Here is a 23950-nt window from a genome sequence, read left to right as displayed (position 1 = left end):
AAAATCCAAAAATTAGTGTACAATTATTCAAGACTGTTAGAGTGTGAAACTCCTCTAATTTGTGTTATGGTGTTTCATTCGTATTTGTTTCCTTTTCCCTTTTTTTTTTCTTTTCTTTTGTGTGTATTTGAATAGCATGGTGCATATTAAAACATGATTTTACAGATAAAATTTAGGTCAAGATCATTGAATGCTTGTTACATCTTGCAGTTGATTATTCCTTAACCATAACCAATTTTATAGTTCTTTTTAGCAATAAAATTGGCTAGCTATGTCTTTCTACTCACTCTTAATTGAATTTTCCTTTGACATGAAATGATGTAGGACTTGTTGCAAACTACCAAAGATGTCTAACAAGCCATTACCACAGGTTAATTATAATCTAAACCCTAAAATACTACTCTTCTCGTGGTCAACATACGTTCTTATGTTTTTGTTGTGTTTGTGTGATGTACAAATAATGCATCTGTTCCCATTGTCTTCAAGTTCAAGTTTGTAGGGTTGGCAAGGACAGATAAGAGAAGAAGGTCTAGAGCTCTGGCTTGGGTCAAGAGGTGAGTGGTTTTTAGATTTTGAACCTTTTTAATGAAGGGTTGCATGTTTCTCTTTCAATATAAAATTTATATGTTTGGTTCTTTTACGGAGCCCCATTTCCAAAATTGCTAGAGTTCATTTGCTTGTTGGTACTTTTTGGGGTTATTTACGTGATAAGTATATGGGAAAATTTCACGGACACCCCCAAACTTGGTCAAAATGTCATAGACACCCCCTATTTTATGACTTTAGTTCAACTTAGTCCACTCTGTTAGTCTCTGCAGTTAAGTGGCTGTTAACTCTTTTTAAATAATGAAATTACCCTTACCTGTGAACTTCCCATAATACCCTTAAGGGTAAAATCCCAAATACAAACCATTCTCTTCATGGGACCCACCATTTCTTCTTCTTCTTCGTTTCTTTCTACTTCACTGCTGCAACCTCCGACCACCACCAATGTCAATGACTTTCATGGCAGCACCTAGACAGACCATAGTAATTGATGCCCAGGCTCGCATGTCTATCAACCTATAAATACACTTTACATATCTCCATCTTCTACTCATCGATTCCTCTTTTATTTTCATTCAATTTCTCTGTTCCTGTTTTGAGTTTTAGTTTCTCGAATCTCAATTCAATTGTTCCAAGCTCAAAGAAGAAGAAGAAGAAGAAGAAGAAGATATTGGCGATCTTAACAAGACAGTAGCTCATCCACCAAAGGAGCTGCACCCCTGATTCTTCAAGGAGTGCTAAAAAGACTAATCTAATTCCAAAGGAAATTCTCAAGGATTTCATCTCTTCCTATCCCGGTAATGCCTTTTCCATGGAGTTCAACAGTGCGCTCGCTAATGTTCGTCCTGACCAAATCTACTCCCTCCACAACCAAAGGTACCCATATTGTGCGATTTTATTTGTTGCTTTTGAATTTCTTCAAGTTTAGATTAGAAATCAAACAGATTATTAGAGATAAGAATGAAGCAATATTGAAGACCATTTTGTTTTTTTGTTTACCTGTTCACAGCCGCCGTCCAACCACCCTCTCTTTCCCCTTCTTCTTCTTCTTATTCTTATTATTTTCCATATACCATAACCGAACCCATCTCTCCACTGTACTTCAAAATTCATCTCTATTTCCCTTTCCCATTAACCAAATATCCATCATCATCGTTACCCACTCCCTTTCCAAAACCCCCAAAATGAAACCCATCTTCCTCACTTCATTCTTTACCCCAACTCAAAACCCCTGCCACCACTTCTTTCCTTGGTTTTTGTAGGTTAAATGATGTTAACGAACTCATTTTGTTTTTCTTAATGTTATCTGATCGGATCAATTTGCAAATTGTATGAAATCCAAACTCTAGGTCTTCCAACAGTTTCCAATGGGAAAAATCAGGTGAAATTTGGGGATCGGAGGTTATTTCTTACAATGGACTATGATGATTTTAGATTGATTTTGAGGAATTCAAGGGGTGGATGTTTGGAATTTCATGGACACGACAATCTCTGTTGACTCTTTGGATTACGGAAACGAATTGAAGGATCGAAGGGATGGAATCATAGAGCGACTTTACGGAAACGAATAAACAAATCATGGACACGACAATTTTGGTTGGGTGGGTGTCAGGAGTAGTCGAGGGGGCGGGCCATTGCAGCAGGTGGTGGGGTGGTGGTGGTCGTGCGGGAAGACGAGGGTGTGGTGGTGGCGGCGACAGTGGTGAATGGTGATGGTTTAGTACCTTAAACGTAATTTGTCAAACATTGGATACCCAACTTATAATTTTATCAAACGTTAGGTATCTTAAGTGTCATTTACCCATTTTTTTATTTAAATAACTATGAGCGTAAAATCGACATTTTAACTTTGGGTGATAATCTGCTTAACGTGAGGGGGAAGGTTGCCATTTTGATCAAGTTTGGTAAGTCCTTGACATATTGAATACTTAGAAGGGGGTGCCCCTGAAATTTTGTGAAATTTTCTTTAAGTATATTATCACGTAAATAATATAATAAATTAGACGGACCTCCCCAGTACTAAACCTTGATTATACTGGCTTCACCAGTTTTTCTGACAATTACTCCTGTATCCCCTGATGCTAACAGCGTTAGTAAAAATGTTTTGACCAAATTCCCTTTCTTTTTTTTAAAGCGCTCACCTTCACCTTGTTAACAGTAAGATTCTTCATTTTTCATCTCAGCCGTTTAAGGAGTGAGCTGTTGCAACCCGGCTCTCTCCACCGCCTCTGCACCATCTTCTCTTCTCACTCACTTGGCGCTGCAACCAAAAGAGGGATTTCCTTACCAGTCGGCGGCCACTTCGAGTTCTCAATCTCTGATTAGCGGCTCTGATATTTCAACCGTGGCTGCAAAATCTGGTGCTCTTGATTACTGGCGTAAGTACTTCCGGAGTACAAATTGGACATCTTTGAGGTCTCATTGAGTATGCGATCGTGGTTGCTGCTTCGGATTGTCCCAAGGAGTTTAAGATGAGAAGGGATCGAATTGCAGAGCGGCTCTATACATGTAAAGACACTAGGTGTTCTGGGTGTGATTGTGTGGAGCTAGCAGTACCAGAGGAGGAAGAAGGCAATGATGGAGGTTGTAAAAGTGGTGGTGACTGAGGTTTCTGTTGGGAAGGAAAGCAAGGTTAATAGCTGTACAAAAGATAACGCTGAAGCTGATGTGAACAGGGTGAGTAATTACAGCTATGATGAAGCAAAGGCACTGACGGAGGAGATTGAGGCTTGAGGATCAAAGAGATTCTTTTTGACAGTCAATATCAGGTTTGTTTCTTACTACCACCACTACTCCGTCAACCTGTTCTTTTAATTTTGGTTTCTGTAATTGCTACTGTTGTAATGGGTTTTAGCTCGTTGGGAATTTCAATTGCTTGTTGGTTGGATAAAGAATGACTGTTTATAAGCTGTTTTGTTGTGTTGGATGTGATTGCAGTTTAGCTTCTCTAGAAAATGTGGAAATTCATTTAAACTGATGTTTAATCTATACATTGAAGGTTTAGATCAAATCCAATGTTGTTTAGCTTTCTTTCTATTTGTATCAGAAAATTTGGATCTGAATTTATATTTATTCTTAAAATCATACTAATATTGTCTCTGAAGTAATCGGTATATATATAATTGTTAGTATCGTGCATTCTACTCTATGCCGTTGTATTTTAATAACTTTCTGGAATTCTGATTTCCTCAGGCAACTGAAATTGGAAATAAATGGTCTCCGGAAGCACAATTCCAAGCAGATTCGTCTCCTTGCGAGAACTCTTAGTGAGTACAAAATAAATGTCCCTGGCTATGGGTAGGGATGAGTTGCAGGTTGGCTTGCAGGGATGAATAGCGGGTCCAAGAGAGACTTGGGGTTGTTGGGCACCTAGTTGCAGTTTGAACGCCGGTGATGAGAGCAGGTCCAAGGACGAGGATGAGGTCGCCGATTAAGCTTGCGAGATGTCGGCCGGTCAGAGTTGCAGGTCCTTAGGTTCTTAGAGCTTTTTTTGGCGATGTAGATAGCAGCAACGATTGAGCAGGGGTTAGAATTTCATTGAGGGCAAATCGGTAACATCAACCCTCTAAAGGGTAGAATTGTCAATTAAAGGCGTATTTTCAAATTTTGTTGTCAACCAACCGTTGGTCACTAATGGCTTGGGGCTGTATGTAATTAGGTTTAGAAAGTAGATGTAGTCTGGGTAATTGTCAAAAACACAATGGAGATCAATGTAATTAAGGCTTAGTACATGAGAGGTCAGTGTAATTTACTATTATAATTTTATATAAAAGGTGTTCCTTATTCACTTTCTTTTTTTTTTATGGGTTTTTTATAATTACCATCTCAAAATCTTTCATATTTACTATTACTTCTCCCCCAAAATTTTGAAACAACTATTACCTTCCCCTGTTGTTGCCCCCCACCACTACAAACCTGTAACGAAGGGGGTTAGTCTTCAGAGTGTGCCGTTGTCACAGATTTTTTAAGACCAAAATGCCTTTTTTGGGATGGTAATTATAAAAAACTCTCACCCCATCACCGTCCCTTCTCTTCCTTTTTCTCCTTCTTCCTTTTCCTGTTCACATTAACCGTACAAACCTCCAAGTCATCTATGGGAAACTCCATGCTTTTAAGAAAGGAGAGATTCCAGAAAGAAGCTAGTGGAGTGAAACTCCATGCTTTTAAGACAATGATGAAGTTGCAGAGGATAAGGGATTAAGGGTTTCAATATGCTATCCTCCCTGCATGGTCATGGAATGGGTATTGGCTATCCTCATTCTTCCATAAAGATTGCTAGCTAAGAGCTCCCATACTCCTATATATATACTATGGTTTCCATTGCAGCTTCCAACAGAGAGGATTAATCAGAGCCATCAGGAGTAGCAGAGAAAGAAATGGCTTCTTCAATAATCTCATCGGCAACAATTATCTCCCTCAACCGTGCCAGCCCTGCTCAAGCTAGCTTGGTGGCTCCTTCACAGGCCTCAAGTCTGGTTCGGCTTTCCCTGTAACTCGCAAGCTCAACAACGACCTCGCTTCTCTGCCCACCAATGGTGGCAGAGTCCAATGCATGAAGGTAAGCTTCAAGAATTGGAAGTGTTTCATTGAAAGTTCAAAACTTGAAGGGATTTTAAAGGGTTGTGAATGCAGGTGTGGCCTCCACTAGGGAAGAAGAAGTTTGAGACACTATCATATCTTCCACCACTCTCATCTGAATCACTGGCCAAGAAAGTCGATTACCTCCTTCGCATGGGTTGGGTTCCCTGCTTGGAATTCGAGTTGGAGGTTTTTGAATTTTTCCCCTGTTCAATCTCTGCTTTTAAAGCTATACCCATTAATTAGTTCATTACCCTCTTTACAGTTTTGTTTGATTCGATTCGATTTGTGTTCGTGTGAAATATGTATAGCAAGGATTCGTGTACCGAAAGAACAACAAATCTCCAGGGTACTATGATGGCCGCTACTGGACAATGTGGAAGCTGCCCATGTTTGGATGCACTGACTCCTCACAGGTGTTGAGGGAGCTGGAGGAAGCCAAGAAGTAATACCCCAACTCTTTCATTCGTATTATTGGATTTGACAACAAGCGTCAAGTGCAGTGCATCAGTTTCATTGCTTACAAGCCTCCTAGCTTCTAAATTTTAGGACTAAAACCCAGCTGGGTTGTGCTCTTCTTCTTTTTTTTTTCTGGTTTTTTGAAAGGATCTCCTGTTTTCGCTGAATTGTCTCTAAATTGTAGATGTGTTCGGCGAAATGTACATTTGAAGAGCAAGATATAGAAAATTAGGCGATAGAGGAAGAAGAAGAAGGAGAAACTCCATGCTTTTAAGATGACGTCAAGTGATGATGGTGTTGCAGAGGAGGAAGAAGGAGAAGAAGGAGAAGAAGGAGGAGGAGAAGGGACGGTGATGGGGTGGGAGCTTTTTACAATTACCACGTCAAAGGGCATTTTGATCCTAAAAAATCCGTGACAACGGCACATTTTCACGATTAACCCCTTCCACGGGTCTGTAAAGATGGGGGGCAATTAGTTATTAGTATGCAACAAGGGAGGGTACCAGTTGTTTCAAAGCTTTGGGGAGGATAATAGTAAATATGAAAGATTTTGGGATGGTAATTATAAAAAACCCTTTTTTTTTTGGTAAAAAGGTTTTCCTTATTGACACCCCTCAAAGGTGTCAAATTATTTGTAACCCTTTTTACCCTGTTAGAATGACATAGTTTTTTCTTCGGCAAAAGAACTGTGTCCGGGAGTGGCCTATGCCAGCACTCTTAGCGCTTATGAGTCTATCTCTCTCCCCATGTGAAAAGACACATCTGTCCCCTTGTTTTGAGGAGGAACAAAATACTGCTTCCCTTCTTTTTTTCTATTTTTTTTGTTCCAACTGGTTTCAAAACTCTAGTTGTAAAAGCTATAGCGTGCATACTCTTCTGTGGCACTATATTAAGCCCATGTGCCTCGTCTTCTCTCCAATAAGTAGCTTTTGTTTCTTGTTCCGGTCTGAGAACGAGGACGTTGCCTTGTCACTCGACTAAAAGGAGAGGATTTTTGCCTATGGTGTGTCCAACACATGGGAATTTCATTACTTCACCTCCCCTCATTACTCAGTGCTCCCGCTATTTCATTGGGCATTACTTGTCCCAGGCATGGATGGACCACCTGAATCTCTTTTTTGCCGCCACTTGTCAGTCATGGGAAACATGTCCCAGCCCCCTTCTAGGGAAATGGGGGTAGGGTCCAACGCGCACTTGTTGCAGAAGGGGCCCATAAATACCTGATCTCTAGCGGAACAACTAGAAAAAAAAGTGAAGTTAAAAAGTCGTATGATATGTGGTGGCTATCTTCTACGATTCGAGGGTAATCGACGTACTTTGATCAGTGGGGGAATCTTTGGCTATATCGAACATACATGGAATTGGAGGTAGGATTCCACCGATGTCAAGTTATTGACTAGTTGCCCAGGCCCTTTTTCTATGTGTTGGTGTTCTACATGAATGCTTCCCAATCGGACGTGCCAATAATTTTAAACGTATTCGGTATGTTTTCTGAGCAAGAATCTCAACGTTACCTTACATTCACCATGATACAGACTCTAAGTTCTTATGACAGAACACGAGAAGATTTATCATCAATATGATGTTGGGAATGGAAATCTGAAGCACGATCGGGGTGTTCGTGGTCCGATATAATAGTTACATCAATAACAATAATGTAAGCATGAGACTTTTTGGTAGCACCGTAGCACCAGTAAACTAGATGAGACGAAGGACTCATAATATCTTTCTATAGAAAAAGAAAAAGACCCCCTAACATAATTTGAATGGGGCTGACCGTTGAGCCCACGTGGTTGTGAGCTAAAGCTGCCATAACTTATGGCTAGGGCAATGGGAGGGGCCCAACAGAGAGAACATTAAGGATAACGAGCATTCCGATCGCCAAGCGGGCGGCAGGAGCAATGGGGAAGTTCTTGGTAGGCCAACAACCCAGTGAACCGGGAGGGCCATTCGACTAAAGGGGGCACATCGAGCAAGTATGAGAAATTGGCCTCGCTCCGCTTCCAACAAAGCAAGGACCACTACAGGAGATCAAAACAAAGACCTATGGCAGGGGATTTTACTTTTTCCTTCTTAACCCTAGAACTGAAAGACCCCAAGCCTTTTGATTTTCTCTCATCACATGTCCTTGTGTTTAGGTTTGTTGATGTATGTTTCCTAGTCCCAATATAATGAGAAGATATACCACTACTCTTTCACCAAAATACAATGTATAGGACCCAACTTTTGAATCTAGAGCTTTAAGGGAGGGGGGGGGGGGGGAAGCGTTGAATACGTTACATGAGTTTTTTTCAAAAGATTCATGAACAAGGTGTATCTATTTGCAAAAGTGATTCACGTAATACATTAATGTATCATAATATGTTTATTTTTATTTATTTAAAATCTCAATGATTTGATTTTTCACTTTTCTGATAGAAAATCTCAGTGTCTAGTTCATGATTCTTACTTTTGTTTCTAGAGCTTTTTATGGAATAAGTTTCTCTCTAGTGCACATTCCTCTCTGGACCATTGAACAAGTCGTAATGGTTAAGATTTTTCAATAAATGTTAAGGATTCTATCACATCTTAAAAGATATATTGGATTTTTTTTAAAGATTATTGGCTGTTTTTAAAAGAAAAGTGATGAGGTTGGTATGTCTCTAGCTATATAAACCACGTGTCATACCAACTATTGGAAACTCTTGGTTCTACGTATCTAATGCCTCACTAATTTTTTTTTACCTTTTTTCAAAGATTTGATTCTTTTTCCTATAGAATTTTTTGGGATTGCCACCCTCCAATCTCAATTGTGATTTTCTTTGCTATGTCATTAAACATGCTATAACAGCTCATATTGTGCAATAAATGGAAAGGGTTCATGCACTCAATATAAGGAGTTGTCGTCCTCAAACTAGATTCATAGAGGAAATTCAACCTTCTTCAACTCTGGATATTAGTTTTCTCATCTTGAGCTATCTCATGTGTTTCTCTATATGCTGGTTAAGTCTGAAGTTGAGCGGTATGTAGATCCAAGTTTTCTGAGGAAAATATTGTTAAATTCAACACTTAGATATCCATTCACCTAAAGTTTCCGCATTTTGATTTCCTTACTGAGTTTCAGTTTTTTTTAGGTAAACCAGGAGTGGTAAACAGAGTAGTACAAGGTGGACCATAAGTTCTAAGACCAAGAGCTTTATCATTTTCACCTCGCATGCACTGATGAAGGTTCAGAGGAAGCAATAGTCCTTAAGAAGAATGCCCTTAAACGCATCAAAGAAATTTTAGAAATGGTGGTACCTACTATAAGGAGAGTGCAAAACAAAATTTGTACCCAATATTGGAATATCCAATAACCCTAATTATAGAATTACTACTTGGGTTTTGCATCTTATAGACCATTTGGTAATATCAATTTTGAGTCAAAAGCGAGCAACTCAATTCACCACGTCAAATGGTGAACACCAGTGATACATATATGATGCTCAATTTCTTTTGCAAGGTATGCCTAATCCCATGTTAAATTAGGATAAGTTGATTCAATTGGGCTTTTATGGGTTATTCAATTCTCTACTTTTATACATGTAAAGTGTTGGTTTAGGTGTAAATTTAGGCATAGATGGACAAGAAGGTATGAAGCCCATATGTGGGATCTAGAAGGGAATTGAAGGACTAGCAAGAAATGATCACCTAGGTGAAGCTTCAATATCTAGTTGTGTTGTGTTCATCCATTACCTACATAATTTGAGTATGTTGCTAATTCTTTCGTTTATCACGACATTGGCTGCGGTTCGCTCCCATCAATTCTTATTTTTTTTAAAAAGGGAAGGTATTCATACACGGGAGATTCTCCTATCAACTCCACCAAATAGGGTGGGTACGTAGGGATGCTTTTATCATTATGGATAGACAATTATGCCAATCTGACTGCATTTAATGCCGGTTGTGCTTGTGCACAGTTATGTATGAAAATTTTTACCTAAAAAAAATTTACATACAAAATTAAATTTGAATTTAATTATTTATTTTTCTTTTCTGAAAATTTCTTGAGCAGGGAAGATAAGACAAGGAAGGGAAGGCTGCTAGAGCTTATGATTTAGCTGCTCTTAAGTATTGGGGAACCTCTACAACAAGAAATTTTCCATGTCATTCTTGCTTGGTTGTGGTATCATGAAAATTCTGTATTACTTTTAAAATATAGAGATGTTCCAATTTTCTTAGTGTTTCATAATCAGTTAACAAACAGTAAAAATAATAAGAATAGCGGGTGTCTTTACCCTAATGCCTGAGAGAAGCTGCATTAAGAGAATCGGTCCACCTTGCGTGTTAATCTTTGTTACTTGTGGGCCTATGAGGGGGAAGGGATTCGGGGGTGGTAGTTCCCGAGAATTTTTTAGGGTTATATGGGTATTTCGGTAAATTAGCTATATAAAGTTTCGTTATAAATTTGTAGCAAGGGTTCTTTCTTTGTAAGCAATCTAAGAGAGGTGTGAGGGTGAACATTTGTATCATATTCTCCATTGATAATGAAACATATCTCATTTCACTGTAGACGTAGGCAATCTTGTCGAACCACATAAATCCTTTTGTTCAATTGTGTGATTGTTTATTTGTGATTTCCATTCTTTTCTACATCGTTTTAGGTTCTTGTTTTTAATACGATCTTAGAAGAACTCAACCCTATAAACTGGCTTACAAAGTGAGGAAACCCAAGAACTTATCAACCCACATTAAGTTTCTTATACAACCGATGTGGGATAAATGGGATCGTAGCATTGCACCACGCTCCGCAGGCCCCGCGTCCACGCGGGTTTACTTTGCACTAGCTATTAGTCCTTGCCGAACACTGTCATACCGACATCACACCCTAGCCGCACGATTGCACCTGAGAGACGTGGTGCTAGCTCTGATACCACTGATACGATCTTGGAAGAACTCAACCCTATAAACCGGCTTACAAGGTGAGGGAACCCAAGAACTTATCAACCCACATTAAGATTTTCATACAACCGATGTGAGATAAATGAGATCATAATAGTTTTCTACATCTTCTTGCCCAACCGAGCTTGATCATTGTAAATAAGTTTGGTAGAGAGCCGCACAAGTCTCCCTTATGTATTTTGTAGAGAGAGAGTTTTCTTTCCTTTGTTCAAAGACATTTTATTTGCTAATTAAGTTTATGGCAAGAGACCACTGCCAAGTTGCATGGCCCTACACCAGTGCAGGGACTAATGAGAGTGCATGCAAAAGCATCAACATGGATGAAATTTTTTATCTCACATGGCTAAGACTGTAATTTTGTGTGCTCTTTTTGTCTAGGCGTAGGGGACACACGATCAGACAACATTCTTTTTTCCCATGAGTTTATTTTCTTAATGATATTTTGATAAAAAATTTTAAGTTTCTAAATACCAGTGAAAATTTATTTTCTATTTCGTGTGCACCACCCCCTTCTCCGTTTTAAACGGGTTCCCATTTTTTATCATTTTAAATACATTTTGCCTATGTTTCCCAAACATACGGGACAAAAAACAAACGACAAGTATTCCCGTTTAAACGTGTTTAAAACACATTCCTATTTTTTTGGCATTTTTTAAGACCTTGGACTTGTTGAATATGATTTACGTTTTTTTTGCTAAAGGTCAGCAAAATATGTATTGAAAGTAAAAAAGTGAATATGGTTACACTAGAGCATTTACATAATCATAAAACCAAAAAGGAGAATTACAAGAATCTGTAATGGGGACGTCCCATTGCTTCCCAAGTGATCAGATGTGAAATGAACCTCAGAGTTGCGTTCCAGGTCGAAGTTGCTTTGGTAAGTGCAGCATGGTTTGCTAGCTTGTCAGCTGGACCATTTCCTTTTCTGAAACAATGGGTCAGTCGCCACTGTATGGTGTCTAGAAATTCAGATGCAGTCCACCAATCCTGGAGGAAGTTCCATGGAAGCTTGGACGTGAGAATAGCTGTAACCACAGATGCTGAATCACTTTCCACCCATAATTTGTCAATCTTAAGCTTCTTAGCTTCTTTGATGCCAATAAAGAACGCCTTCATTTCAGCATTGAAGTTTGTTTCAATCTCTTAATAAGAGGCAAAGCAAAAGATCACTGCACCAACCTGATTTCGAAAAATCCCTCCTGACCCAGTCGATCCTGGGTTTCCCAGGGATGATCCATCAATATTTAATTTACTCCATCCTGCTGGCGGCTCTTTCCACTTTACTTCAATTATTTTTTTGGGCTGAGGGATGGCAATTGTTGCATGCACTGCCCGTGCCAACACTAGTTCTTGAACCGATTTGACATGAATACCTTTAATACTAGTACCTTCTGAGAATTCTCTTAGGCACTTCATCACAAGCTGCTTAGGGGGGGTTGATAAGCTATCATATCTTCTTTTATTTCTCTCTAACCAGATCTGCTAACATGTTATTATTAGCATGGCCCTCTAGATAATCGGAATAATGATTTACTTAACTGACCATATCTCTCTCTCCAGAACTCTGATCGGCGTGATTCTTTTACCAACATAAGGATGACTCGAAGGGCTACATTTTTCATAGCATCACCTCCAACTTAAGGTCAATGCATGAACACCAAAATTAGAAGCATGTGTTTTAAATAAAAAATCCACAATTTATATGAGAATAATACCATTTTTTTGGTTCCATTATGTTTGAAATATAAACGTTTAAAACTCATACCGTCTGTTTTCTATTTTTTTTACCGCTTTATTTGACCATCCGTTTTCAATTTTTTACCGTTCAAAACCCGTACTGTAAGACTCCGTTTTTTTGTCGTTACCGTCTTTATCAACTATGGGGATGCATAGGGCATCGATCAAGGGGAATTTTTTCATTTTGTAAGGGTGAAACAGTCATTTAAGAGGGGCTCTATCTGTTTTCGAACTCAAATCGAAACATCGATATCTTGCTCCTTTGATCTTCCAATCTGAAATCGTAATTCTCTTTTTTTCGTAATCAATCAAAACCCCCCTAGGTTTGTTGTAGCAGAGAAGTGGAAGTTGCAACGATGGCGACGATCAGCCTCCAAAAGGGAAACACTCGTCTACCACTCGAAGTGAATAGATTACTCTACGTCAGAAACCTCCCATTCAACATCTCGAGCGAGGAGATGTACGATATCTTCGGTAAATATGGTGCGATTTGTCAGATTCGCATTGGTACCAACAAGGACACCAGGGGCACAACCTTTGTTGTTTATGAAGACATCTACGATGCTAAGACGGCTGTCGATCACCTCTCAGGGTTCAACGTTGCGAATCGATATCTGATTGTGTTGTACTATCAGCAAGCCAAGATGAGCAAGAAGGTTGATCAGAAGAAGAAGGAAGATGAGATTGCTTAGATGCAAGAGAAGTTTGGAGTCTTCACTAAAGATAAGTAGAGCCCGTTCTGTTTTTATGTTGGAATTAGGGTTTCTTTGGGGGGGGGGGGGGGGAGTGTCTTGTTTTGACGTATAAGTAGACCTTTATATTATGTACAAAAATCATAGATTCAGCTAATTCTTGGTACTTCGTCCAATAGTAACTTCAAGTTCGTTTCTGTAATTCTATGGTTGTGGATAATCATTTTGGTTGGTGGTTTATGTGGTTTTGAACTTCGTACTTTGTTGGATTTTGTAGTTCTTTTCCACCTCACTAAAATTTTCCTTTAATCGGCATATTCCTTTAAAACTTAAAAGGATCATTTTATAGCATAGTTTTACGATAGGTTATGATGTATGATGCAGAATGTTGGAATGTTGGGTAGTTAAGAAGCATCATTTAGATAAACTCAGCATAGCAAAGATGAGGTTGTGATGGATCATTGGCAAAATTAGGAGGGATAAAGTAAGAAATTACCATATTAGAGGTGGTTTGGGAGTAGCTCTGAAATATGATATGATACAAGTTGTTTAAGGTGGCATGGTCATATCCAACGGAGGCCTTTGGATGCCCCCAGAGGAGTGATTTGATTCAGATTGAAGGAACTAAAAGAGCCAAGAGTAGACCTAAAATGACCTTATGAGAAGTGGTGAGGAAAAACATGCATACCTTAGGCCTTGTATCAAGTATGACCTCGAATATAACTTATTAGAGGGCAAGTATCCATGTCGCCGACCCCAATTAATTGGGATAAGGCTGAGTTGTTGTTGTTGTAATGTAGTCCTAGGTGGCAAGGAGACTAAATAGGAGCCAAGGCTTCAGGATCTACTATGAATAGGCAGTCCAATTGGGGCAGAATTAGGATTTAGGTCCAAACTAGGGTTAGGGTTTGATGATATGGTTATACTAGGCAGGTGTAGGGGAGTCTATTAGTATAGGTCTAGTGATGTTTGGATGGTTGGGAATGAGAGAATTCAAAGGACAGCAGGTTAGGGTTTCGGGTTTTGGGTTTTTAAAAAAAGATGAAAGTGGGGAATTCTAGGGTTTAAAGTGGGAATTAAGGAGGGGGCTTTGGATCGACTTCTCCAAGGGTGGAGATGAGCACTCAGCCAAAGTATGGAAGGCTTTTTATGGTTGGAATTGTCTAGGTAGAATTTTAGGGTTTTGGGGTTTTAAAGAAGATGTGGGAATTTAGGGTTTTTAATGGTGGAAAGAGGAAAAGGCTTGGATCGAGGGTAGGGAAGTTTGAGAGGGTACTGTGGTTCAAATATGGTTGAATTCTACTGGAGAGTTAGGTTTGTGGGTGATTTAGGTTATGGGAAATTGAAGAAAATAAAAGGGGATAATTAGGGTTTGGGGTTGTAGAGGACTAGAAACAAAATTGGGGGATGGGGAATATTTCATACTCACTTGCAATGGTAGAATGTAATCGGCAATAGCTTGTTGATGGAGGAGCTTGAATAAAAATCGAATCTTGGATAGAAAACTTGAAGGAGAACTTGAAAGGAACCACTTGGGCTTCACACCGCAGAGTGTCGATTGGATCATATACCAATCCCACCAACGAACCACCCGAGCTTGACACCACAAGGTGTCAATTGGATCACCCACCAATCCCACCAACGAACCACCCGAGCTTCACACCGCAAGGTGTCGGTTGGATCACACACCAATCCCACCTTGCTTTAATCACACACAAAGCATATCTTCAAGAGAAGAGAAGTTGCAGCAGCTTGCAAGAGAGAAATTTCATAATCAGTGAGGTAAAGAGGAGCCCCACAGTTTGCCTTTATTTATAATGGCCAAAGGCCTAAATTCCTCTGCAGCCTGGGAATAATAAATCCCAGGTTGAGTCTAAATACAAAACACTCCCTCTAAATTCGTGTAGAGGTGTGGACCCGAAAATAAAACTCAAGTTAAAAAGATTCTACCCTAAAAAAATATTTTAAAATCACTTAAATTAGACCAACGGTTCAACCTGTTCAATTTAAAACACTAAAACACGAAAATAAACTAAATATAGGACTAATCCCGTATGCAACCTATGTACCTATATTGTAAGCCCATTAAAGTGGTCTATTACATAGAAAATCCATGGGGATCAAAGGTCTAACATGTCCATAATCCAACTCTAGACTTATTTCTAAGGAAAGAAACCCAATTTGGTGATAAACCTGCATCATGTGGTGTAACAACTTCTTTGGGTTTCATTATGAAAATGGTTTTTAGGAATGGGGTGGGGATTAGGGAAACAGTAATCTTAAAAGATTTTGTGAATGTAAAATAATTTATATGAGTTTTCAGATGTGGGGAAGTTTTGTACGAAGGGATTGGCTGTTGAGCTCGATATTCAGGATTTATTGCTGGAAATGTGCTTGGTTACTACTGGGGAAGTCTTTGTCATATTCATCATCCGAGGCATTTCTTAATTAGTATGAGTGTCCTTAAGTGTTGGCATAAGATTTTGTATCAATTTCTGGTTCTTGTTCCCCACCTTGCTTGTCAACCCTTATCTTAAGAGCATGTAAATTTCTAAGGCACAGACCTCCCTGTCAATCTACTTTCATTAAGTTTATTGCTTGCAGCCTCCCATTAGTGTCAGTGGTCCTTGTTATTTTGTCTTCCACCCAATCTTCCAGTTCAATGTATACTCAATCTATTTGTCAGGAAAGGTGAAATATGACTCTTTCATATGTACATATACCTTTAAAGACTTGGATTGAGTACACTGGCTGGTTAGAATTGTAAACATAGGTATCTCTCTGTTTCAATTTTCTGTATTTGATGTCATATCTCTCCTTTTATCCTTCCCATCCCCCTCTTTTATATCTTTTTTTATCCAGGGGTGGGGGTGAACTAAGCCTCTCTAAATTTGGCCAACCTTTTGAGTTTTGTTCGAGAAATGAATTACTTTTTCATTCTAGCTTATACAACATATGATGTAGCACTAACCCACCAAATGATAAAAAAACTAAGGAGGCCCTTGCTGAGTATGTCTACAGCTTTCAACTAGGATTTGAAGTCTGAAAAAATTGAAACCTAGGGGAGGAACTCTCCTTTGATCTTGTAGATGAATTTAAGGAAATGGGTAACTGATTCGAGAATAATATCAGTTAATGTATCAAACTGGATTGCTAATGCTGCAATATGATATAATGTAGCTACTTTTGTGCTTAAACTGGTGTTTCTGGATTGGATCTGGCCTATATTGATCAATAACTGGGGCTCTCCTTCCCCTTCAAATCATAGGATTTGTGGCTTGAAGTCCTTTACTTCACTCGCTAATAACTTGAGGTCTGTTTCTGTAATCATATAGGTACTGAAAAAAATCAGTGGTTTTTGGACTTTCTTATTTTTTCAGTTCTTGATAGCTCTGTTTTACACTTTTTTTTTTCCAGCCACATTTTCTTCCTCCCCCCCCCCCCCCCCGGGTTCCTGTTTATATACTCCTTTAATGGTTCTATGGGTCTTATTAGCTTCTCTTCTTTTCATTATCGAATAGATGTTGGAGAGTGAGTGGGAGATGGTATAAACAGATTCTAGTACGAAGGAGACTGTTATGGTCCTATGGAATGATTGGCTGTTGAGCTTGGGTTTTGGAATTGTAATCATTATCCAAGTGATCTCCCAACTAGTATGGATGACTAAGGTATTATCAGATGCCTTTACATCATTTTAAGCTGCCTGTCTTTAATCTCTTTGCATCATTCTCCAGTTCAGTCCTTGTGATGTATTGCTGGATGAATTTGGGTTTTTCTATTTTTGGAAGCCCACTTTTTGGTTACTTTTGAATGAATAGAATGAACGATCCCTTTAGCCATTGAGCTACTTCTGTGTGTTTCTTGAAAGTGGATTCCTTCAAACCTAGTTGGATTTCTAGGCAAGCTATCTCTTCTTCTCCCCCTCCTTTTTCTCTTCTATTGCTACTTCCTAATTCTATTATAGTATAAAGCCCTGAGACAGTTTGTTTTCACCATTTCTTTCTCAAACACTTCACCAAAACACTGGCCTACCAAAATTTGATAGCATTGTCCCTTTTCCTTTTCTTCCTCCCCCCCCCCCCCCTTCTTTTCTTGGGGGGAGGGGTGTTTAGAGGCGTTTATGGCAGACCTTGAATATCCTTAAGATAGGGGGGGGACCTTCCAAAATTTGATCATGTATCAGTCAGTGCCTTAGGCCATGTAAGCTACCGAGGAGCTTACATTTCTGTGATGTATAGTATCTCTTTTTTATGTTAAACAAGAGAAATACAATAGAAGGTAGAAAAATAAGCTCTTTTTGTGAAAACCCAAATCATACACATTCTATTAGAGCACTGAGAGCATTGGAGGAAATAGAAAAACTTTAAGTTGGTGGTTCATGATAGTAAATTATGTGTGTACAAACTAAGAATGCCATGGATTCACCAAGGTTTAGTTGGTGCAGGGACTGGACTACCTGTTTGAAGTTGTTGGAAGAATGCCATCTACATTACTGCTGAATTTAGCCCAATAAAACCAAATTCTTTTCCTAACCACTTGATTCTGTTCTTATGTTGAAAGATAACATTAGTGTGTAGCTTGTGAGATCAATGTTGTCTAACTGAACTATGTACATTTTAAAGGACTATGAAGCCCGGAATTACCTTAACACTCAAACTTGAAGTACACCACCATATATTCCTTCAGATGGGACTGTACCAATGACTCACATTGGACCAAAGTCAATTTTGGTTCTGTAATTTAGAAAGTCGATTTAGTTGATAAACTTAATGGAGACTAGAAGAAAAAGTGAATTCACTTTAGTCTTATGTTTGGAATGCAAGAGAAGGATAGAAAAAAAAGAGAAATTTTTTCCACAAAAGGAAGAGGAGGACCAACTAGTGTTTTTTTTGTTTAATAGCAGGACCTGCAATCAATAACTACTTGGAGATTACTTCTGAAGAGGAGAAGCCCATTCATAAGAAGACATTGGCAGCTATAACTCTTGGCAAGAAGAAATAAACAACAAAAGGAAGGATTAAGATACACTCTGAAGGGAGAACCATTTAAGTAGTTTTGCATAATTGATGCAAAAGATGATTGGGATTATCAGTTCCACCTCTATTTCATGCATATGGATGTTGGTGCAGGTTTATTCCATCGTTATCAAACATTAAATGAACCAAGCTCATAAATTGAGTAACTATCAGGACCCAGAAATATTCAATCTATGGCAGCAACATTATCATTGTAAAAAAATTGCTGAAGAACTAACGAAGATTGAAGTGCAGCTTCATCTGAGAGGGAGGCAGAGAGAATGAAGATCAACAATTTTCTACTATGTTAACATATATACTTCATTGGAGAAGTAGTAGGTTTAATGCTAATGTAGTAAGGAACTTGATTTAAACCATGTCAACATGTTAAACTTCTCAAGACAAGTAGAATTAAAATGGTCAATAACCTGTTTGAGATTGCAGATTCAAAAGGCTGGAGAAACAAAAACAAAAAGAGAGAGAGAGAGTATTTCAGCTTCAACAAAGTAGTAGAAACAATCTGGCCAGTCCTCTGTTCCATTCATAGTGGTTAAGATTAACCGATATGACATAGCTTCACCACCTAGGTTTGCTGCTGATTCACCACAGTAGCATGCATCATGGAATGAGGTATTGGATCGGCCGGAGCATATCAGTATCGGCTGAGATCGATATCGATACCTTGCCAATCCTAGATTGGAATTGGTGTCGGATCAAGAGTAAAATCGTTAAAAAAAAAAATAAAAAATTTCTAAATCCTCAATATTTGGACTTATAGAATTGATCCATTACTCAAAAATACTAAACCCATTACTTATATAACCTATTGGACATTGAAATTAAGCCTAACACAAACCAATCTTGAACCATTAGCTTCAAAAACCATATCAACATCAACATCAACATCAATCGATGTTTTTGACAGAGAGATAATACTGGTTTTTGTCATGAATTATAAGTGGTTTTTAGCTTTTCAGACCAATTACACAGTAGAAGATGAACAGAAGGATGTCTTGACATTTGTCTGATTTCTTGTACAGTTACAGAGTCATAAATTTTTGTCTACCGTATGGGCTCTATTGCCGCTTTTTCACAAATCGTAGGAGGTGTACCAGCCTTTCTCTTGTATTAATACCCTCAAAACCTCTTCTTGCGTGGGAGGAACCACTTACAAATTGGAAATCAAATAAATCAAAGAAAGTATCCCTTGTGGGAAAGTGAACGCTATCTGGGCGTATCCGGTGCACTACCCCTGGGTCCAAACACAAGGGCAAGCAAAATGATCGCCTTGTCCCCATGAATAGAAGGAATTTCTTAGGGGCACGAAGGTCATTTCACCCGCCCTTGTGCCTAAGCGCACTGCACGTGCCCAGGTAGCATTTTTCCTCCCCAAATTTATAGTATATCAAAATATATAGTTATTGAAATCAAATCAAATCTTGTAATTGAAACCTAATTAAGGGAGAAGGAACGCTAACCAGTTGCTTGCCTAGCATGGCTCCCTTGCCTAGACATAGAAACTATCTTGCCACCTGGAAATGACCGCCTTGCACCCATGGGATTTCTATCTTTTCACATGGGTATGACGGCCATTTCCAAGCGGCAGGGCGGTTTCTGTGTCTAGGCGTGGGAGCCACGCTAGGTGAGCTATTAGTTAACGTTCTCTCACCCCCTTAATTGATATTTTGTAACTGAAATAAAAACTAGGGAAAGATAACACTACCTGGTCGTATGCGGCGTACGATTTCTGCACCTAGATGCAGAAATGCACAAAATGACCGCCATGCCCTTAGGAATTTCCACCTTTCCATAGGGGCATTTTTGCATTGCCCTATGTCTAGGCACAGAAGCCACGTGCCATGTGCCACAAGCAAACCTAAGAGGGAATGCCTCACGATACAATGATACATATCCTAAGGGCCCACATGACACTGAAAGAGAAAAATGACTATAAGACGCCATGTACGACCCAAGTGTGTGTTTTAAATTTTCACGAATGTATCGTATCATATTTAAGGGTATCAATCGGTGTGGTTCTGGTTATTTGATTCGATTGCGATGCAGGTTACATTTTGATAAGGTGAAATCAAAACTGAACCAGATAGGAATCAGTTAAAACATAATCATTTTGCATACAGTCGGGGTTTTCCGATTTCTATTCAGTTTTCATTATTTGATTCACAACCACATGCAAGTTGTGTAGTGTCGGTTTCCGAAAACAGTAATGAAGACAACCTCGGTTTTCAAGGCATTTATATTCCCATGTCTCCCCATTTGCTCCCGATCTCCCTCATTGATCATATTTCCCATGCCTAAGAGATTTTTTTTTTAAAAAAAACCTTCCCATCTTCACCCGTCCTTCTTTTCTTTTTCTATTCTTTGTTTTTCATTTTTTTTTCTTATCCAAACTATTTCTTTTATTAAAAAGTAAGGTTTTGTTAATCCCTTTTAACATCATCCATCATTTTCAATTCATAATTGAACAAATATAATATATAGTTAACCCAAGACATTTTACTTATTTTATGTTTCAAGTATGATGTAATAATTATGTTATTTAATATTATGTTATTAATTAATCCAATTGATGCATAAGTTAGTATTTGGGTAAGAGGTATCGTTTTTATTCGGTTTTTACGATTTATTATTCGGTTTAGAATCACGATTTTGTGGTTCAAATCAAAACCGAACTGGAAAGATAACCTAGAAAATCAAAACTGGATCATTTTTCTATGGTGCGGGTCAGCTCGATCGTAAACGGTCTGTTTCGATTTCGATATTTGATTACGGTTCCATTTTAACACCCTTCAATTATTATTATTCACTATTTTTTTATTTTTTTTTTGTTAAACTACGATTATTATTCATATTCCACCTATGAATGAGTGAATCCCATAACCTCTCTCCTCATTAAATACCTAAAATCCAATTAGATATATTTGTATGTATGTAACCTTTCCCCTCGTTGGTACAAAACTGCACACACACTAACCTCGTAAGTAACTAACCATTCCCTTCCAAAAAAACACCCCTTTTTCCTCAAGAATTTGAACTTTGATGTGAAACCCAATCGATGCTATTATCTATCACATGGATATCCATCCTCCCAAGTACCATAGTTGTGTTCTATGTACAAAAAAAAAAAAAGTCCCATAATTGTGTCAGGTACGTTGTGTCGCAGATATGAAAGTATTAGAAATTGACTTCGCCGAGAGACGAGAATCGAGTCACCCGATGAAATGCAGTATCTGTCTAGCATAAAAAGATTACAGAGTGATGAACAGATGATTGGGGGCTCCAATTGCGTTATTCTTCGTTATCTTTCCAACTCCTTAAAACCATATTTATAGGAGTCCATGGAAGAGCCGTTGCTTGCTTCCTTAACGCGGAATCGCCCCCCCAAAACTCTCATCCATATCCCTTTTATTACGGGACGTGACGTTATAGATCCATTGGATAACGGCAATGTGGCCACATCACCCAACATCTCCCACTTGGTCACATTGTCCGAATCCATACTCCATGTTTCAGATTCTAGGAACTTCTGTCATGAAATTTCCTTTCCATTCCCATTTCCCTGAACTACCAAAAAGTTCATTACTGTTCCCAATTTTTCAGGAATTATATTTGCATTTAAATTTCAATTTCCATGAACATCTGTCATGACATTTTCATTTCCGTTCCCATTTCCAGGAACAATTATTGTATTCCAAGTTCCCATTTTCCAGGAAGAATCCATCATGACATTTCCGTTTCCTTCCTAATTCCAAGAACAATCATTAAAAATTTTCTATTGCCATGACGAGGAACAATCAATTCCTATTCCAGACTTAGATTGCTCTTAGTCCCATCAAATTCACATGTTTGATGTAGGCTTTCGCATGAATTCCCTTTGTAAGGGGGTCAGCTACCATGTCGCTCGTAGGTATATAGGTTACTTTAATTTCACATTTTTCTACTATATCTCGTATATAGTGGTATTGTATTTCTACATGTTTTTCCTTTGAGCTATTTACACCACTGTGTATCAAGCTTATTGTCGCTTGATTATCACAGAATATTTCCACTGGTTCATTTACAAGATCCAGCCCAAATTCCATTAAAAATCGTCTTATCCAGACTGCATAAGTAGTTGTCATACTACAAGCAATGTACTCAGCTTCCTGTGTGTGTCTTGCAACACACCCTTGTTTCTTGCTACCCCAAGAAACAGTTGCACCTCCAAATATAAATACATGACCAGAGGTGGATTTACAGTCATCTCTGTCCCCTCCAAAGTCTGCGTCAGAGTATCCAATGACCTCAAGTTTTTCCGCTTGAAAACATAATTTCAAGTGTTTAGTTCCTTTGATGTACTTCATAATCCTTTTCACTGCTTCCCAATGGGCAGAACCGGGATTACTTTGGTATCTACTTACCAATCCGACTGGATAGGCCAAATCCGATCGTATACATAACATGTCGTACATCAAACTACCTACTGCCTGAGCATAAGGTATATTTAGTTTTTCCTGTCATTCTTGAGGGCATTGACTTTTCGACAAAGCCTTTCCCATAACAATTGGAGTTGATGAGGGATTGTTATTTTGCATTCCGAATCTTTTCAACACGGAACTCAAGTATTTTTCTTAACTCAAACACAACTTACGTTGTATTCTGTCTCTAGAGATTTGAATTCCTATGATATGTGACGTTTCCCCCATATCCTTCATTTCAAATCTGCTACTAAGTTCATGCTTGGTCTTATTCAATGTTTCTATATTGTTTCCAGCTAACAATATGTCATCAATATATAAGGAGAGAATGGTAAAACTGCTCCCACTTTTTAAGATATATACACAATTGTCCAACTTGTTAGCCACAAATCCTAATTTAAGGATCGTTTTATGGAATATCAGGTACCACTGTCGTGAGAACTGTTTTAAATCATACAAAGACTTTTTAAGTCTACATACTTTATCCTCCTGTCCCACTACCTGAACACCCTCGGGTTGTCGCATGTATATGGTTTCTTCCAACTCGTCATTCAGAAAAGCGGTTTTTATGTCCATCTGAAATAATTCTAAGTCCAGATGTGCAACTAGAGCCAATATCAATCTAATAGAGGCAAATTTGGCTACTGGTGAGTAAGTTTCCTGATAGTCTATTCCTCCCTTTTGGGTGTAACCTTTTGCGACTAAACGGGCCTTGAATTTATCAACAGACCCATCTCCTTTGTATTTTTTCTTAAGCACCCATTTGCATCCTATGGCATTTCTACCCTTTGGTAGGTCACAAAGTTCCCATACTTGATTCTTTGTGATAGAATCAATTTCCTCCCGTATGGCGTTTAGCCATTCACCTGATTCTCGCGATTTAACTGCTTCACTATAAGTTACGGGATCGACTACTTCTTCCACATCCATGTCAACTGTATGACAAGATGGTTCACTTAAATAAAGATAGTAGTCATCTAAGTAAGTTGGGGTGTCCTAGTTCTTTTACTCCCACTTACCCTAGGTTTCGGGTCTTGCCCTTGAAGATCAAGTTGACCTTCAGGAGCATAAATTCCTTAATAAAAAATTCCTGGTTCCTCTTGAAAGTCAATACCATAGTCATCATCAGTAACATGCAGGGGTTCTATATCCTCCTGTTGCGGTTCCTCTTCTAATTTCTCTAGAAATTCTGCATCACGACTCTCAATGACCCCTTTTTTAGGGTGATAAAATCTATACCCTTTTGATCCTTCTGGATATCCTATGAACTTGCATCTGATTGTTCTAGAATCCAACTTGTTTCTATATGACTCAGGTATTAGAACATGGGCTACTGATCCCCACTTTCTTAGATTTTCTAAGTTTGGTTTCCTACCTGTCCATAGTTCATAGGGTGTAGATTCAACAGACTTGGTGGGAATTCTGTTCAAAATATAATTTGCTGTGAGAATGGCTTCTCCCCAGAACTTCTTGGAGAGAGAGGAATGTGATAACATGTAACGTACTATATTAAGTAGCGTTCTATTTC

General features: G+C 38.6%; 1 protein-coding gene, 1 long non-coding RNA gene and 1 pseudogene across 2 annotated transcripts in view; 2 read left to right on the top strand and 1 right to left on the bottom strand.

The window, feature by feature from the left end:
* The window catches only part of LOC122669464 (splicing factor 3B subunit 6-like protein), an 18014-nt gene extending 4826 nt beyond the window's left edge, over positions 1-13188 (top strand). The window contains exons 2-3 of the mRNA XM_043866231.1: positions 6778-6789; positions 12576-13188. Coding sequence (XP_043722166.1) covers positions 12597-12932 — 336 coding nt within the window. The 5' untranslated portion in view covers positions 6778-6789; positions 12576-12596 and the 3' untranslated portion in view covers positions 12933-13188. The remainder of the gene's footprint in view (positions 1-6777; positions 6790-12575) is intronic.
* Positions 4893-9287, top strand: LOC122669462 (annotated as a pseudogene).
* On the bottom strand, positions 7996-23950 carry LOC122669465. Its single transcript, XR_006334020.1, has 3 exons — positions 23662-23950; positions 18465-18467; positions 7996-8006 (listed from the first exon to the last, which is right to left on the bottom strand). It is a non-coding gene; the product is annotated as an uncharacterized LOC122669465 (long non-coding RNA).

The sequence above is a fragment of the Telopea speciosissima genome, chromosome 7 (assembly GCF_018873765.1).
Source record: "Telopea speciosissima isolate NSW1024214 ecotype Mountain lineage chromosome 7, Tspe_v1, whole genome shotgun sequence".
Taxonomy (NCBI): Eukaryota; Viridiplantae; Streptophyta; class Magnoliopsida; order Proteales; family Proteaceae; genus Telopea; species Telopea speciosissima.
Note: the sequence above shows the minus strand (reverse complement) of the source record. Positions and strands in the feature narration are given on the sequence as shown.